The sequence below is a fragment of the Grammomys surdaster genome, unplaced genomic scaffold, assembly GCF_004785775.1.
Source record: "Grammomys surdaster isolate TR1022 unplaced genomic scaffold, NIH_TR_1.0 330, whole genome shotgun sequence".
Lineage (NCBI taxonomy): Eukaryota > Metazoa > Chordata > Mammalia > Rodentia > Muridae > Grammomys > Grammomys surdaster.
In genome coordinates, this window is record NW_021604749.1 from 95,585 (window position 1) to 113,322 (window position 17,738).

Here is a 17,738-nt window from a genome sequence, read left to right on the forward strand (position 1 = left end):
AACTTTTATGTATTTTGCATATCTGACTAAGTATTTTATGGATTTGAGTAAAAAGAAGCAAAGAATTTAAAAGAAAATATTAATCAGGTGATGTGTAGATGTGCTAACAAGCCGGTAGGTGGCAGTGTTGTGAGAAAGGAGGCTGAGGCTGGGAAGCATATTTTCCTTACCTTGGCCATCAACCCCAGCACACTCTCCTTGGTTATCACATTGGGTTTGTTTGTTTGTTTGTTTGTTTGTTTGTTTGTTTTTAAACAAAAATTAATCATTAAAGACAATTTTTACAGTTGGTGATATAACTCAAAAGTAGAGCCCTTGCCTAGTAAGCACAAGGCCCTGGTATTGAAAGGAAAAAAATGGGGAGTGGGATGGGGAGGATACCTAAAATCTAAAAAGACTAAATCTGTAATTTGTATGGAGAAAGAAAAAATATCATTTTTTCAACTGTGTTTAACAATAGGCAGCTCAAAAATTTCCAGAAAATAGAATGATTGAGTCCAGGCACACACTTTTAATCCCAGCACTCAGGAGGCAGAGACAGGTGGATCTCTGAGTTCAAGGACAGCCTGGTCTACAGAGTGAGTTCCAGGTCAGCCAGGCTACAAAATGAGACACTGTCCCAATCAATCAATCAATCAATCATCATCAATCATAATGGCCAATGTGTGTGTTTGCACATGTGCAAGCTTGTTTGTTTGTGCATTTGTTGGGGAAGCAGGCATGGGTGGACATACAGCCCAGATGTAGAGACCACAGGCCAACTTCAGTCATTGTCCTCAGACATCTCTCTTCATTCAAGGCAAGATCTCTCATCTGGCTATTTTTAAATGTAACACTCCTGGCTTACCACTTACATTTCTTTTTGGGATGTCTTCACTTGGTTGGCAGTTGGAGACCCCATTTTTATCCAGGTTGGGTAATTTGCCACTATTACTATTTTTTTCAGTAGATATTTTTAAATTATTATTATTTTTAAATCTGTTATTCCAGGAATCATAAGTTCTATCAGTACAGACTTCTCTTCCCTTCCTCTCCTTCTTCTGACAGAGCAGGGTGGCACCTCATATGAACTTAGGTACCTTTCTCTTTGAGTTCTTTCTTTCCTTTTTTACATTTTTTTTATCCATGTCAGTAAATTCTTTCTTCTCTTAGAGTGCTTCAACATATAAAGAACCCTACCCTTGTTTTTTGACAGTGATGCCAACTGCATGTTGGGCAACCTTTAGGTGCTTCTGGTTTTACTATGATAACACTTTTTTTTTTTTTGGTTTTTTAAGACAGGGTTTCTCTGTATAGCCCTGGCTGTCCTAGAACTCACTCTGTAGACCAGGCTGGCCTCGAACTCAGAAATTCACCTGCCTCTGCCTTCCAAGTGCTGGGATTAAAGGCATGCGCCACCACTGCCTGGCTCTATGGTAATACTTATGGGGTACTGTTTTTGAAGAGTACATCATGAGTAGCTTTAATTGTCAACTTGACATAGCCTGGAGTCATCTGAGAGGCAAGCCTTAAGTAAAGTTTAGCCTATGGGTATATCTGTGTGGGTTTGTCTTGATTGGTAATTGACACAGGAGGGACCAGCCCACTGTAGATGGTACCATCTTTAGGCAGGTGGTCTTATACATCCTTGGACTGTATAAGAAAGCTAGCTATGATGATCCTTAACAACAATCTATGTGTCCTTAACAGACAAACATTTATCAGTATAGCCACAGATACATGTAGTATTTGCCCTTCTTCAAAGAAACTTCTCTTTGTCACACATGAAGATTCCTACAAAAAATCACAGCCAATCAAACTGCAGAGTTGTGGAGCCCTGTTCCAATAGATACCTCTACAAAACACTCCCATACCTAAGGCTCAGGCTATGTTGCAGAAGAGGGAGGGACACACACACACACACACACACACACACACGGCTGGAGAGATGGCTTAATGATTAAGAATATTGACTGCTCTCTCAGAGGACCCAGGTTCAATTTCCAGCACCTATATGGCTGCTGATAACCACCTGTAATTCCTGTTCCAGGGCATCTGATGCCCTCTGCAAGCAATGTGCACACATGAAATACATACATCCAGGAAAACCACCTATATACATAATCTAAAAAAAAGTATTGGTAATTGATTTACTAATTTGGAACACTATGACAAAACACCTTTATCTGGTTAACTTTAGAACAACATAGGTTTATTGCTCAAAATTTGAGAGGCCCAAAGTCCAAGATTGAGGGGCTGGCAAGATTCAGTGTTCAGCGAAGTTCACTTCCTGGTTCATGGATTGAGCCTTTCCACTCTCCTCACATGATAGAAGGGTTCAGAAGCCTCTCTTGGCCCTCTGTTATAAGGGCCCATTAATGGTGGCTTCACTTTAAGTCCAAGCCTTCCCCTAATACTTTCACACTGGTGATTCTGCTTCAGTGTAAGAATTTCAGGGAGCTGGGGTCACAGCCTAATTGGTAACGTGCCCATCTGGTAGGTAAGGAAGAAAGAATGAGTCCAAGCCCTAGAACCTATATTTAAAAAGCCAAGTATGGTAGCATGTGATACAATGGTAGACCTGGACAGGCAGGGATGAGGGCTCCCAAGGATGTCCTCACTTGCTCAGCCTACTGGGTGAGTTCCAGTCAAAGACCCTACCTAAAAAAAAAAGTTTTTAAAAGAGTGGACAGTTGGGGCTGGAGAGACAGCTCAGCTGTTAAGCGTACTGACTGTTCTTCTAAAGGTCCTGAGTTCAATTCCCAGCAACCATATGGTGGCTCATAACCATCTGTAACGGAATCTGATGTCCTCTTCTAGTGTGTCTGAAGAGAGCAACTGTGTACTTACATACATAAAATAAATAAATCTTTAAAAAAAAAGAGTGGTCAGTTTCAAGATTTTTCTCTGGTCTCCACATGTATACACACATACATGTGTCTACACACATATGAACAAACTCACACTCATGTATACAAACACACACACACAGAGACACAGGACTGTAGCTGCCTACAGTTTGTAGGTCTCCAGGTTGCTTCCCTGCCCTAAACTGACTCTCATTTGATATCTTCAGGGTTTCCTGAAGGCAAAGAATAATCTAGAACACATGTTATGTTCCCAGCTTTCAGACTAGCTGTGTTTGCTGTCACCTATGCAGATTTTGAAACAACAGATCAGGGACCTAAAACCAAGACTCCCAAGTCCACCCCCAGGTGGAAAGTGTCTGGGGCACTCCACACTGCACTAAGAAACTTACCAGGTCAGAGTTTGTGCATAGATTAGTTCTAGAACATTCCTGGCGATGTCAAACTCCTGTAGGCTGAGACTGGTGATGAATTTCATGCCAATGAGCCTGTGAGAATGAGCTGGGCTTAGTACTCAAATGACAATTCAGAGACCTCCACCCACTGTGACAAACAGCAACAGGGACCCTCAATAGCTAAGAATGAAGCTGCAGAGCAAATGCTCAAGGCCCCGGTCTGCAGCAAGTTCTTCAGTAGTGGAGTTAAATGGGGAGGTGCAGGCCTAACACAAGGCGGTCAGGTAGGGGACTACTACGGTCAATGCAAACTGCCCTCTGTAGCCCAGTTGGCCCACCGACTTTCTAGTTCATCCATTCTTTGCTTATTAGTTTTTGTTTTCCCCCATGAAGCAGATAAACTGAGCAAATGCATCTTTAAATTTTTTTTTGTGTGTGCTGAGGATGGGGCCTTGCATATGCTAAGCATGCACTCTGCCACTGAGCCACCCAAACCGCGGTATGGGTGCTGCTCTGGAGCCAGTGATGGTCTGTGTTCTGCGAAGAAGAAAGCAGGTTCACTGTATACTTTGGGGAAACTTGATCCTTTTTTGTTTCCTGTTTTCTTCAATAATATTTTTGTTAAATCTTTGAGACTATCACACAACGCACCACCTTCCTACCCACCTGACTCTGAATTCTTCTCTCTTACTGTCAAGTCCAGTTTGTGTTGTCCAACTGCTCTTGGGAGTGGGGCCTGCCCAGCCCTGGCACACTGCTGACCCACCAGGGCTTACATTTATTTATTTATTTATTTATTTATTTATTTATTTATTTATTTATTTATTGGGTTTGGGTTTTTGAGACAAGGTTTTTCTGTGTAGCCCTGGCTTTCCTGTAACTATGTTTGTAGATCAGGCAGCCCTCAAACTCAGAGAGATCTGCCTGCCTGGGACGGCCGCTGGAGTGCTGGGATTAAAGGTGTGTGCCACCACTGCCTGGTTCAGATTGTTCTTTAATGACATGTTCTTATTTCTTCTCTTACTATGGTTGTTTTAAATCTTTGTTCATGTGTCTGATATGCGTATGTGTGTATCTGCACACTTTCGTGCGTGCACACATGGCACAGTGTGCATATAGAAATCACAGGACCATATTGGGTATTAGCCCTCACATTCTACCTTGTTTGAATGGCTCAAACAAGGATGAGTAGTTTAGGGGTTGGGGCGCTCCTGTCTCCCATTGGGAGCACTGGGATTATGTATGTGCTACCACGACTGGCTTTATGTGGGTTCTGGGGATTTGAACTCAGGTCCTCATGCTTGTATGATAAACATTTCACTCACTGAGCCATCTCTTCAGCCAGATTTCATTATACCAGATGTGAGCTTCCATCTCCCCCAAAGTCTGTTAAACAACAAACAAGCTTCTCCACAGAGAAAACCTGGCATTATATCATGGCATCTCACTCTAGAGAAACTGGAGGCCACACAGGAGTGTCCAGGACTGGGGCGTTGCTAAGTGGGAGAGAACGCGCAAGTCCCAGACCTTGAGTGACAGCCTCAGCAAAAGCAACACCTAGAAAGAAGAGAGGTGTGCATAGCAAATTATGACAGAGTGAATGAATAAAAAACGAAGCAGAGCCACACAGGACTCGAGTAGGACTCGTGGTGGGGTGATCACTTAGCACTTTGTGTCTCTCTCCACCCCAGCATTGCAAAAACTAAAAAAAGAACCACATCTGGCCAATGGTCACAGTGCCTCAATCCTGTACATTGACCTAAAATAAACACCAGTGACTTAATTATCTTAAAACAATGAGCTAGGTATATGCAACATGGTCTGCTACATAGAAGTATTGTCTGTAAGGACCCTACTAACCTTAAACAAGGATCCTTATGCTCTGCGCAGCAAAACCACAAGAATTGCATTTTTTTTTGGAGATTACAGAGGATGATATAGTATGCGCATGTGTGGCAATGTGTATGTAGAGAAATCTGGGAGGGAAATCAGTCTAGCTGGGTGTGGTGGTACACATCTATAATTCCAGCACTTGAGGCTGAGGCAGGAGGTTTGCTAGGAGTCCAAGGCTGGCCTGTGCTGTGTAGCAAGTCTCTGTTTCAAACAACAACAACAACAACCCCACCAACAAATATGGAGGAATACACACTGGACTATTAAAATCATCAGCAGCAGCCGGGCGGTGGTGGCGCACGCCTTTAATCCCAGCACTTGGGAGGCAGAGGCAGGCGGATTTCTGAGTTCGAGGCTAGCCTGGTCTCCAGAGTGAGTTCCAGGACAGCCAGAACTACACAGAGAAACCCTGTCTCGAAAAACAAAAACAAAAAAACAAAAAAAAAAAATCATCATCAGCAGATAAGGGTTTTATCGTGGGCTGCAGAGATGGCTCAGCTATTGAGAGTACTGACCGCTATTGCAGAAGATCCAAGTTGAGTCCTCAGGACTGACTGACTGACTGGCTCACAACTGCCAGTTAACTGCAGTTCTGGGGAATTTGACATCTTCTTTGGGTGCATATACACAAACAATAAATAAAACAATCTTCAACAATAACACACGTGTGGTGGGAGCTCCGGCAGTGGTGCAGTAACTGCCCTGCTTTCAGAAGCCCTGATTTCCATTCCCACATCACAGACCAAAGACAAAGGGATAGATAGATTCCAAGTGGCCTCATTTCTGTTTTATTTCTGGAATTTTTGTCCAAACAGAAGGTTGGACAGGGTCAACCTAAACCCAGTGAGCTGTTAGGTTGAGGCAAAATGTAGTAAAGTTAGAAGAGAACAATGCCCTGCAGGACAGTGGGCAGATTGGACACACACAGCAGGCAAGGTGGCACCCTCCCTCATCCCCCACATCCCCACACTTTCTGCTCAGTCAGGAATCAGGCTCTGGTTACAGTGTCACTCACAACTGATTAACATTTACCTCCTCAGAAACTCTCCCAGTAAGGAATCAGCCAAGGAGAACACAAAGTCCATGAGAAGGAGCCGGTAGATATCCTGGCCAATGAGGGTCTCCCAGCACTGGAAGGCAGGCATGAATGAGGATCAGGGCTCATGTAGGCTCAATTTGACCACACTCTCTGTACCCAGAAAAGGAGATTTAATCTGCAAAAACAGCCGTGTGCGTGTGTGTGTGTGTGTTTCTGTACTTCCCTCCATACCCCGTAAGGCTTACTGTTCACATGTGCTAAAGTCTTCTCACCTCATAAGCTCTACTTCTAAGATGTTCCATGTCTGCCCTGCCCCTTCTAGACCCCATGTCCTCACCAGGGCTAAGCATTTTCTTCAGGAGAGTAAGAAGCACAGAGGGATAAGAATGTCCCTCCCATTGCTGCGTATTGACTTCTACGTTGTACAAAAATATGTAACTTGCAAGTAATGAAAATGTTATTTTTAAGAGTGACTAGAGGTTTGCACAAGTTGGTGTGAGCTGGTGGACAGCAATCTCTACAGGAAGTCAGAACTATGAGAGGACACACCCGCACCTTCCATAACCAGCTGAAGAAGATGGAAGCTTTCCAGATATAGCCTAAGGATTCATGGATGGATGGGCAGACAGATGAGAAGAAGAATGGATAGATGGTAGACGAAGCGGGAAATAAGACTCAGTAGATGGATGGGTGAATGGATGGATGGGAACATGACTGGATAAGTGAATGCATGGAAAGATACGTGTCTAGGTGGATAGATGGATGGAGGAATGGATGGATGATTATCGGGTGGATACATGATAGTTGAGTAAGTGGACCACTGGGTTAATAAATGGAGGGATGATATGTAAATTAATGAATAGATGGTTGGAAGAGTAAATGGGTAGACAGAAGTACAACATGATATCCTCTAACATCCTAACTTGAAAAGCTGGTTTTGAACATCTTTGATGATTAGGATTAAGTGAAAATACTATGTTATGCGAATAATTTAAGTCCAGACATAGCAATGTTTTTTGGCCAGTGTGGGCCCTCAGGGACCCAGAGTGCTCCAGCACTGGAAGTGGAGTCAGAGAAATAAGAGATCTCTTACTCTTTGTCACAACCTAGACACTCTGTATGATAAGAGGTTTTTGTTTTGTTTGTCACAGGAAACAAGTGGTAGAAGGAGAGGCATTCCAAGGAACCAACAGGATTAGCTTTCTCTTGAGGCCACATGGGGCAGCACTGTGAGGCGCGAGGTCTCAAACCCATGGTCGGAGGCTGGAGGAGGAGAAAAGCCATGCTGAGTGTGTGAGAGGGACAGTCAAGGTTAGGATGTGACCGTGCAGATAAGCTACATGTCTGCATATCAGCAGAGCCCATGGTGTCTGGAGTATGAACAAAACTCACCACACCTCAAGAAGGATCTTGTGCCCAACCTCAGGCTACTTGGAAAGATTAGCATAGAAATTTCAGTCTATTGTATGACCACCAACGGTTGGTCACAGTACTCGCACTAACCCTGAAAGTGAGTAGTACCTGTCTTACAGATACTGAAGCTAAAGACACTGAGTGTATTTGATTGGCGTTTCAGCTCTTCCACAAAGCCCTCCTGCTTTATGCTGCCTCCCAGACCAGCTTCTCTTTTCTCCTCTTCCCAAAATGAAGTGTGATGGCTATCAGGAAACTCAGTCTTTTTGGTGATTGAAGGCCAAGAAACAAAACTCAAGGCAGAATAGATCAACACATAAATCTCACCTCTTCGCCAGACAGGGCCACGATGTTGAGCCAATAGTAACAAAGAATTCCAACAATAGAGATCTTCAGAAAGATGTTTCTAAGTAACAGAAGAGAAGACAGCTCTGGTCACCCTCGTTGGTCACACTCTTTGGCAGTCTCCTGTTCCCTGGAGCCATTTGGTAGGATACACATTTCTACATTTCTGCCTACCTACCTCCGAGGCTGAATATGCCCATAAGTTTTAGAAGATGAACTATGATCAGATGTGCCATGTGTCAGTTCTAGCCTCGAGCACTGCATGTTACCCTGACAGCTTCCAGAACGTACTGTCCTTCTCTGCACCGGCAGTTGGCACTATCTTAGATGTGCATTGATGCCTCAACCTGGTCCCTTGCTGATTAACATGCACATAACCCTTTCTCCAGTCTACAATGTACGTGTAACACTGGCAAGAAGTAAACTTTTGTGCCTCAGGCCACTGAGACTTGGGGAAGATTGTTACTGCAGCAAAACTTAATCTGTTCTAACTAATACACTCTTCTGTTGACCCTGCAAATGATCCAGGTTCTCTTCCATTAAAGCCCATTATAGTATTAAGAAATGTGCTTAATATTTATCTATAGAATACTTACCCAAGATGCTCTACTGAAGCCCTTAGTGAATCATCTCCCTTAAACTTTATAACTCTATCACAGGAACCTATCTTATCCAAACTTCAAGTGAAACCTCTAATATTTGCCCCTTCGTGCATGCCTAATGCATTAGCTACTTTTCTCATTGCTGCGGCCAAATACCTGGTAAGAAGTGAATTAAAGAGGGTTTTGTTTTGTTTGGCTCACAGTTTGAGGGTGAACTCCATTACAGAAGGGAAGACATGGTAGCAGGAGCATGAGCAGCTGGTCACATTGCATACACAGTCAGGAAGCAGAGACAGGTGAACCCTGTGTTTAGCTTATTCTTTGCTTTTCATTCAGTCTGGAAACCTAGCCCTAAGGATTAGGGGTGTGCACAGCTGGGATGGATCTTCCCACTTCCAAAAACCCAATCTAGAAATTCCCTCACAGACATGCCCAAAGATCTGTCTGCTATAGATCTGTCTAATGATTATAGATCCTGTCCAGTTGATAATCAATATTAGCCATCACACCTAAGAAAGTGGACCCCTGTCCTGTGGGTGAATTGGGAGGAATAATGGTGCTACAAAAATTATTTATGGCTAGAATTTTCATAATATAAATGGAAAATTATTGACTCATTTATTTATTGAGTCAGTCATTCACTTATTACTCTTGAGCATCTGGTATGCCCCAGGTACTGTAAATAATAAAACAATTTCCCCATATAGTGTGGGTGTGTAAGAGAGAGAGACAGACAGAGAGACAGAGACAGGGAGAGAGAGACAGAGAGACAGAGAGGCACATATACTGCTGGGAGAGATAATAGATAAATTACTACAAAGTGGAAGAAAATGACAATGTAAGGAATGAGGGTGGTAGGGAAGAACTCCATGAAGAGGCAACACTTGAGTAGAAGTAAAAATGAAGTCAGGAAGTGAGCCCCAGGGCTGTTATGTGGGAGGAGAATTTTAGGCAGAGAGACCAACCAGAGCAGAGGTAGCTATGGAGCTAGACCTATCTGAGAACACTTGGAAGGCCAGTGTAGGGCACAATAAGGAAACAGATAGAAAAGGAGGCTGGCACATGGGCCTTGGGCCAGATGCCACAGAGAGGAATGACTCTGGAGGTCATCAGTGAAGACACTTTGTGCAGATCCATGGTCAGAGCCAGGAGTCAGCCAGAGGATCAGCTAGGAAGAGCCACAAGGACCAACAGAAACTGGGTAGGTAGCTTTGGTCTTTGTTCATCAAACACACGTCTTTACATCCGAATGGGCATCACCAAGGAGTGCTGGCTTTGAGCTGGTGAGTCACCCAGAACATCCTCCCTTTTGTTTTGATAGATATGCCTTCTCCTGCATGAAGCAATGGGTACTAGGGCTGCTTAGGCAGAACCCATATTACAGTGGCTATACTTGAGGATTAAGTTAATCCCCGGGCCAGCCCTGTGTGAGTTCCTGTCCTGATTTCCTTCAGTGATGAACAGCAATGCGGAAGTGAAAGCCCAATAAACCCTTTCCTCCCAACTTGGTCTTGGCCATGATGTTTCATCGCAGCAATAAAAACCCAACAAAGCAGCTGTTAACCCAGCATATGACACATCGTTCCTGGAATGCCTTCCTTCAGAAACAGAACTTTGACATTTGAATGGAACCCCTTCTAGCTCCGGGAAATGAGCTAAAACCAGGCTTAGCACACCTACCGGATCAAGAGGACGTAGACTTCCTGTCTCGGTATTTCATACTTCTCCACCAGGCGAAACATGGAGTAGAAGCGAGGCACAGCCAGGTTGATGCAGGACACAACAAAGGGCAGTAACAACACCGCCCCAGGGTTCTTGTGCGTCTTCAGGAACTGCAGAATGGGAGGATAAGCTTGAGAGGTCCACAGAGCTGTGGACCCTCTCCACACTCAGAGGGTCTGAAGTAGAGAACCCCACACACAGGTTTTTCTGAGGCATACTGAGTCTCAGAGAGGTAAATACATTTTCCCAGGGTCACTCAGCAAGGAAGCACAAGATCAGAGCAGTGTGCCAGTTAGTTTTTCTTGTCAATCCTATACAACCTAGAGCCAAGGGGAACACCAATTGGGGAATCGTCTAGATCAGATTGGCCTACGGCCGCGTGTGTGGGATATTGTCCTGACTGTTAATTGATCCAGAAGGGCCAAGCTCAGTGTAGGCAGCACCATTCTTAGACAGGTGTTTCTGGGCTGTATCAGAAAGCTAGCTGAGCACGAGCCTGTGAGGGAGCCAGACTGTTTACCCATGGTTCCTGTCTCCTGTGAGGGAGCCAGACTGTTTACCCATGGTTCCTGTCTCCATCCCCAGTAACAGATTGTGACCTGGACGTGTAAGTCAAGTAAGTCCTTTCCTCTCCAAGTTGCTTTTATTTAAAATGTTTCACACCAACTGAGCAAAACTAGAACAGCTCTGCTCAAACTTGGCTCTCCTTACCAGGAAACCTTGAGCTACGAAATTGAGTTCTCTTGCTGTGGAAACAAAATCTATTTTAGCCATGAGGCAAGGAAACTAAACACTGTGGGATTTCTCCTGCCACTCTTTTCTTATTGTTGTTATATTATCATTATTATTATATGTGTGTTGGGTTGGAGGAGTTGAGACAGGATCTCAACATGTAGGCTTGGCTATCCTGGAATTCACCATGTAGATTAGGCTGACTTCGAGCTCATAGAGTTCTGCTTGCTTCTGCCTCCCAAATGTTAGAATTAAAGGCATGTGCCACCATGTCTGGCCCCCCAAACAAAACAAAAAACAGAATTGAGAACATGATCCCAGCTCTCTGCCAAAGTCCCACCTCCACAGGAGCCTGGTGCACTTTGCCCTGTGATGTGCATTACACCATGGGGACTCCTCAGTGCAGATCTGGCCGTGAGAAGAGGATGGTTCCTCAGTTCGAAGCAAGGCTCTATGGGTGCAGCTGCTGCTGGTCACAGGGCCCAGTTCGAGGCCTCTGCTCTACATCTGCCCAACAGTCTCCCAGTCCTCCCCAGTTCTCTCTGCTCTGGCCCTTAGGGTTACCTCAGAGTTATACTCAGCCAAGTAGTATACAGCTACACAGCAGGCTACAGTCACTCCAGTGGAGACGAGCCAAGCAGCTACGTGAACAGAAAATCGGGTCAGCTGCTGGTTGAGTGTGAGCCTGTCGTTCTCCTGGCGGATCTCAGACAGGTTCTCCTGCAAGTGCCAGACAGTCAATGGGACCCATTGGTCCTTCCCTGCTTGTCAGCAGAGATCCTCAGGAATACAGGGCCAGCCCAGACCACACAGGAGTGGCAGGGCAAGTCTGTGCTGCAAGTCTGCAAGGTGGATCATGGGAGAACAAGGGGGAACCTCAGGATGGCAGAGAAGCACAAGGACTTCAAAATTCATTTCCATCTTGGAGGAACAGAGAGAGATAAGAGACCCACAGTCGTGGTGTGCTTTCTTCTGTGCTGCCTCCTCTGTCCCTTCTTTCTCTTTCCTCCTCTCCTTCCCTCCTCATTGTCTCTCTTCATCTTCTCCCTCCCTCCTCCCCTCCCTCCCTTCCTCCCTCCCTCCCTCCTTCTCTTCTTCCCTCCTTCCCTCTTTTCCTCCCTCCCTCCCTCCCTCCCTCCCTCTTTCCCTCCCTCTCTCTCTCCCTCTCCTTCCCTCCATCCATCCTTCCCTCTCTCTCTTTCCCCTCCCTCCCTTCCTCCTTCAGTCATTCTCTTCCTGCCTTCCTTCTCTTTTATCTTTGTGTTTGGGGGAAACAAGGTCTTACTGTGTAGCCAAGCCTGCCCTTAAACACACAATCCCCCAGCCTCTGCCTCCCCAGGATGGCAGGTGTACACCATAACAAAACACTCAACAGAAGCCTTTTCTTAAATGAACAATTCTGAGAACTGCTTGGGGGAAGAAGTTAAACCTGTCATCAATGCTCATTTATTGATAATTTATAATTATTTCTCTATTTTATTTTGTTTTGGTGGACTTTACTGTTATTGCTGTTTTGCTTTGTATTTTGAAACAGGGTTTCACTCTGTAGCCCTGGTTGACCTGGAACTCCCTATTTTGTAGATCAGGCTGGCCTGGGATTCCAGCATCTGCCTCTCCGATGCTGGGATTAAAGGCACAGGCCACTACACCTGGCTGCTTCACTCTTTTTGAGAAATGAACTTGTCTCTGTAGGCCAGGGCAGCTCAGCCACTGCATTTGGCATGAAGACTGTGCTTTCCTTATTCATGGAATGCTTCACGGCATCCCAACCTCCTCCCACTAGACACCATCGAACCTTGACCCTAATTGTAGCAACTGAAAAAGACCTCCAGAGACAGCCCAACCTCCCCCTGAGGGACACTGCTGCACCAGGTGGAAACTCACCGCTCTAGAGTAGAAATGTTTTAAGAGGAAGCTCAAGAACTGGATGTGTTTTCAGAGAAATTGTTAAACTGGCCTCAGTGAAGGCTGAACCCATCATAGAGCCTGACATGATGGCATTAGGTATTATCCATAATAAAATATTTTATAGACAAGACCATGAGTGGAGGCAAAGGTCTATAATCTCAGCACCAGGGAGGGGAAGGAGGATCTTAAATTCCAGGTCAGCCTGTGATACACATGAATGCTCCCTCTATTCCCACTCCCCTACCCCCCACCCCTGAAGGCCTGGAACTCACAGAGACTCACCTGCCCCTGCCTCCTGAGGTGCTGAGATTAAAGGTGTACACACCTCAGCCTGGCTGAAACCCTATCTCAAAAGGAAAGAGGAAGGGAAATGAGAAAGGGAAGGAAAAGCAGGGAGAGGGAGGGGAAGAAGAAAAAAGCTGTAGACATGCAGGGGTGTGGAAGGCTGGTGGAGGAGGACTTTGTGGGGAGGACGCTGGAGTCTGGGACTTACTCTGATCTCCGTGCTCAGATTCTTCTGTTTTAGCTTTACAGCTTTTTCATGGGTGACAGTGAAGTCCCAGCAAAAGATGAGCTTGGCAATCCCTCTGGAGTATATGTGGGGGTTGATGAAGTTGTTCCGGAAGTACTTGGCCATGCTGGGGAAGGCAGAAACCAAGACGTCTAAGCATTATTATGAAGGTGTTGAGGTATGCAGGGATGAGATATGTCACTCACTGATAACAAAAGGCAATATGGGCAGTCCAAACTCTTCCCTCAAAGAAAGGGAAATCACCAGCACAATGCTATACAGGTGACAGCATCAAACAGGCATAGCCTGAAAGCCTGAAGTCTGTCAATAGAGGACTCTTTGCCCCCATTAAGTGTTCTGAGCTTCAGTTTCCACATCTGTATGATGGGGATAACAACAATATAACCTCACAGAGATATTATGAGAGTGCCATCCATGTTGCTACAACAAAAGATTATCAAGCTATTGCTTAATACACCATAGGGGCATAATCTAACATTTCTGGGATCAGAAGTATAGAAGGGTCTGGAGACATGATTCAAACAGTAAAATTCTTGCTGTGCAAACATGAAGACCTGAGTTTGGATCCCCAGAGCCAAAGAAAGAATGCAGAGTATGGAAGCATGTGCTCACAATCCCAGATCTGAGGACACAGTGACAAGTCTATCCCTGAACCTAACTGGCCAGCCAGTCTAGGTACAGGCTAGTAGGAAATCCTGTCTTAAAGGAGATGGACAACATCCAAGAAGAGACCCAGAGTTGTTCTCTAGTTTCTACATGCTCATGTGTGTACCTGCACGCGCGCGCACACACACACACACACACACACACACACACACACACAGAGGATATGGATATTGTAGGGATGATGGCAAGATGTCACAGGTTGGCCTTCTTCTGAAGGATCTAGAACTGAGCCCATTCCCTCACCTTCTCCAGCTTCAAGTAGCTTTCCTCCATCTTTTGCTTGCAGCACCCCCCCTTTCAAGGCCAGCAGATAACAAGCATACTCCTTCCCTCCCTTCAGCTGCTCCCTTCCTTCTGACTTTTCATCTCCTTCTTCAGGGTTCCTGTGTTTCTATTGGACCCACTTGGATAATCCAAGACACCCCTACCCACGTTTAAGATCCTTAATCAACATTTGTAGAGGTCATGTGTTGATTTGTTTTTGAGACAAGGCATCCCTATGTAGCCCAAGCTAGCTCGGAACTCACTATGTAGGTCAGGCTGGCCTCAGACTTGCAAAGTTTTTCTTGCAGAATAGCAGATGTCAACCACCCTGGCCAGTGCCCATTTGTGTTGTGTGATGGTTAATCTTTGCCATCTTGATTAAACTAAGAGATGCCTCTATTACTAAATCACTCTTTGGTATCTAAGAGGATGTTTCCAGAGATGACTAAAGGGGAAAAGGCCACCATGAAGGTGGGAACGTAGTAGGAACCCAGATGAGACAGAGAATGGGGGTGGAAGCTGAGCAGTGCAGAGCTCTCTCTGCTCCCTGGTTACAGAGAGGCAAGCAGCTTGCATCTCCACCAACTGTTCTGCCTCACCTTGGCCTAGGAACTGTGACTCCAAGGGACCATGGACATGAACCCTTGAGTTGTGTACGGCAACAGTTTTGTCAGTGATGCAGATGAACATACAGAATAACATGCCCATGGGTTCTAGGAGTCAGGAAATGGGAATCCTGGGGAGACATTAGTCAGAAAACCACAGAGCCACAGCAGGAGGCATTCAGTTAGCCTCTGTTGTGAGATAATAGGGTATCTCAGACCGGAAGTCCATTGGCATACAGCTGGTCATGTTGTCAATGTGAAGTGAAGCCAATACTGCCCTCCCATGATGCATTGCCACTTGGTGACAGCTGAGAGAATGTGTTCCAGTTTGATAAGTTTCAATAAAGTCCAATTTTTTTTTTTAAACAATGATGCTGCCAGCGAGGTTACACGAGGCCTGGGATGCAACTCCTCTCCAGAACTACAAAAGAAAATGAAAAAAGAAGGAAGGAGAGGATGAAGAGGAAGACGAGGAGGAGGAAGAGGAGGAGGAGGAAGAGAAGGGAGAGAAGAGATAGGAGGAAGAAAGAGGGTGGAGATGAGAAGGGTGTTTAGAACCGGATAGGTACAGTGAAAGACATGGTGAAGACAACGAAAGATGGATGTCCTAGTTAGCTTTCCACCACTGTAACACATATACCTACAACAGTCAGCTTACACAGAGAGAAGGTTTGCTTTGGTTCAGATTTAGAAACTTCTGTCAAAGTCTAGTTGCTCATGCTGCTCTGGACCCATAATAATGCATCATGTCAGGCAGGAGAGTGCTGAACAAATCTGCTCAGCTCATGGCCAGGAAGTGGAAAATTGAGAGCAGCAGGGGTCAGAGCCCCAAAATTCCCTCTGAGGGCAGGCCCTCAATGACTTGAAGATCTCCCATTAGACTGCACCTGTCACATCCTAGATCCAAGCTATAGTGATGGCCTTCGATAAACCAAGGAGAGGCTTCCTTAGAAGAAACCAACCTTGCTAGCCCTTTCATCCGGAACTACTGGCCTCCAACCCTGTGAGAAGACAGATTTCTATTGCCTTAATGCCAGGGTCCTCTGCAGATGACTACAGAGGCTGACACACTCCTGAGCTCACTTCGCATCTGGGCCTCCTCTCTGCAGACTGACTGTCTCTCCACCTTGTCTAGCCTGTGCAATTGCTCAGCTATCTTGTCTGTTGTTAGACTGATCACTTAATTCCTTAAAAGCACACAAGCACCTGTCTTCTTCTATCCCTCTTATATTCTGCACTGTAAAACAGGGAGTACACAGATAGCAGTAGTCACCATTGCAGAGAAGCTGTGCTCTGGGCCAGCTTTCATTTGGAGACAAGGACTCACCATGTATCCCACGCTGGCCTTGAACTCAAAATCCTCCTTCCTCACCATCTCAAGGGTTAGGATGACCACTGTACACCATTATGCCTAGCTTTTTGGATTACTGCTGGAGTTTCTTGAAGTTTGCCTAAATCTAAGAAGAGCCTTAGGGGGTGGGGAGATAGCTAGGTTGGTAAAGTATTTGTCACTCAAGAACAAGGATGAATTCAATTCCCAGAACCCATGTAAAAAGTAATCTGTATATGGTAGTGGACACTTATAATCTCAGCACTGGGGGCGCAAGGACACATGGCTCCCTGGAGCTCAAGAGACAGCCAGATAAGCTGTCCAAGGCAGGTTCCAAGCCCAAAAGAGACCCTATTAAACACGAAACAAAACAAGTAAGGTAGAAAGGTTGAAAGTACTTGAGGGACAGAAGACACCCAAAGTTGTCTTCTGTCCTCAAATGTGGACACATTTTCTGACTCCTACTAATGTGTACACATGTGTACATACAAATGCATACATGTGCACCCACACAAATAAAATAAGCTTTAGGATCAGGTCAGAATCTCTACCTGAAGAGTAGACTGAAGAAGCAGATGACCAGGCAGGCTCCGATTGTGAAGATGTAGGCCAGCTGCATGTTGTAGGATGCTCCTCCCATCCTATGCCGGATTGTAGAGTTGGTATAGAACCCATAGTACATCACTGTGTCCCTAAAATAACCCTGATGGGAATAGTAAAGAGATCCAAGTTAAGTGACTTGGCTTGAGAGAGGTGAGTGGCTGTTTCTGCAGGTCTCTGCAGCTATTCGCATATTCATGGTCACCTCTTGGCATCCAAGGAGATCAGCTCTGGGGCTGCTGAAGAATCCACCAACTGCAGATGGTCAAGTCCTTTGCATACAGTGGCCTAGTGTCCACACCGAACCTGTGCCCATCCTCCCAGGTTCTAAATCACCTTGAGATGACACACCAAATACAGCATAAATGTTCTGTACATAGGTGTTACAGTGTGCAATTCGGGAATAATGACAAAGACCAGGACTGCTTATAGACATGATTCTTAAAATTTATTGTTTGTGAATGTGTGCATGCATGCGTGCCTGTGTGTGCTATGTGTGCATGTGCATGGTGTAAGTGCATGAGTGTGCTGGTGTCCCAAGAAGAAACAAGTGTTCTGCCCCATGACTTTCCACCTTATTCCCTTAAGATAGGGACTCCCATTGAACCGGGAGCTTGCTAGTTAGGAGGCTATGCTGGCTGGCTGTCCAATAACCCCCCTGCCTCTGGCCACCAGTGCTCATAGTACAGGTGCACACAGCCATGTCTGGCTTTGTTTATGTGGATGCTGGAGATCCTAACCCAGATCTTCACGTTTGTACAGAAAGGGTTCTTGAACACTAAGTAAACCCCTGGCCCCATCCTAGAGACATTTTGTACCTGTGGCTGAGTGAATCAAAGGGTTTAG

At 45.4% G+C, this 17,738-nt stretch overlaps 1 protein-coding gene across 2 annotated transcripts in view; it reads right to left on the reverse strand.

Annotated features, from left to right (window-relative positions):
* Tmc5 (transmembrane channel like 5) overlaps window positions 1-17,738 on the reverse strand; it is a 49,926-nt gene that overhangs the window by 12,569 nt on the left and 19,619 nt on the right. For both annotated transcript variants that reach the window (XM_028778237.1, XM_028778236.1), the window contains 7 exons: window positions 16,844-16,995; window positions 13,389-13,533; window positions 11,552-11,707; window positions 10,214-10,365; window positions 7,914-7,992; window positions 6,167-6,264; window positions 3,239-3,334 (listed from right to left, as the gene is read on the reverse strand). In XM_028778237.1, the coding sequence (XP_028634070.1) occupies window positions 3,239-3,334; window positions 6,167-6,264; window positions 7,914-7,992; window positions 10,214-10,365; window positions 11,552-11,707; window positions 13,389-13,533; window positions 16,844-16,995 (878 nt within the window). The remainder of the gene's footprint in view (window positions 1-3,238; window positions 3,335-6,166; window positions 6,265-7,913; window positions 7,993-10,213; window positions 10,366-11,551; window positions 11,708-13,388; window positions 13,534-16,843; window positions 16,996-17,738) is intronic.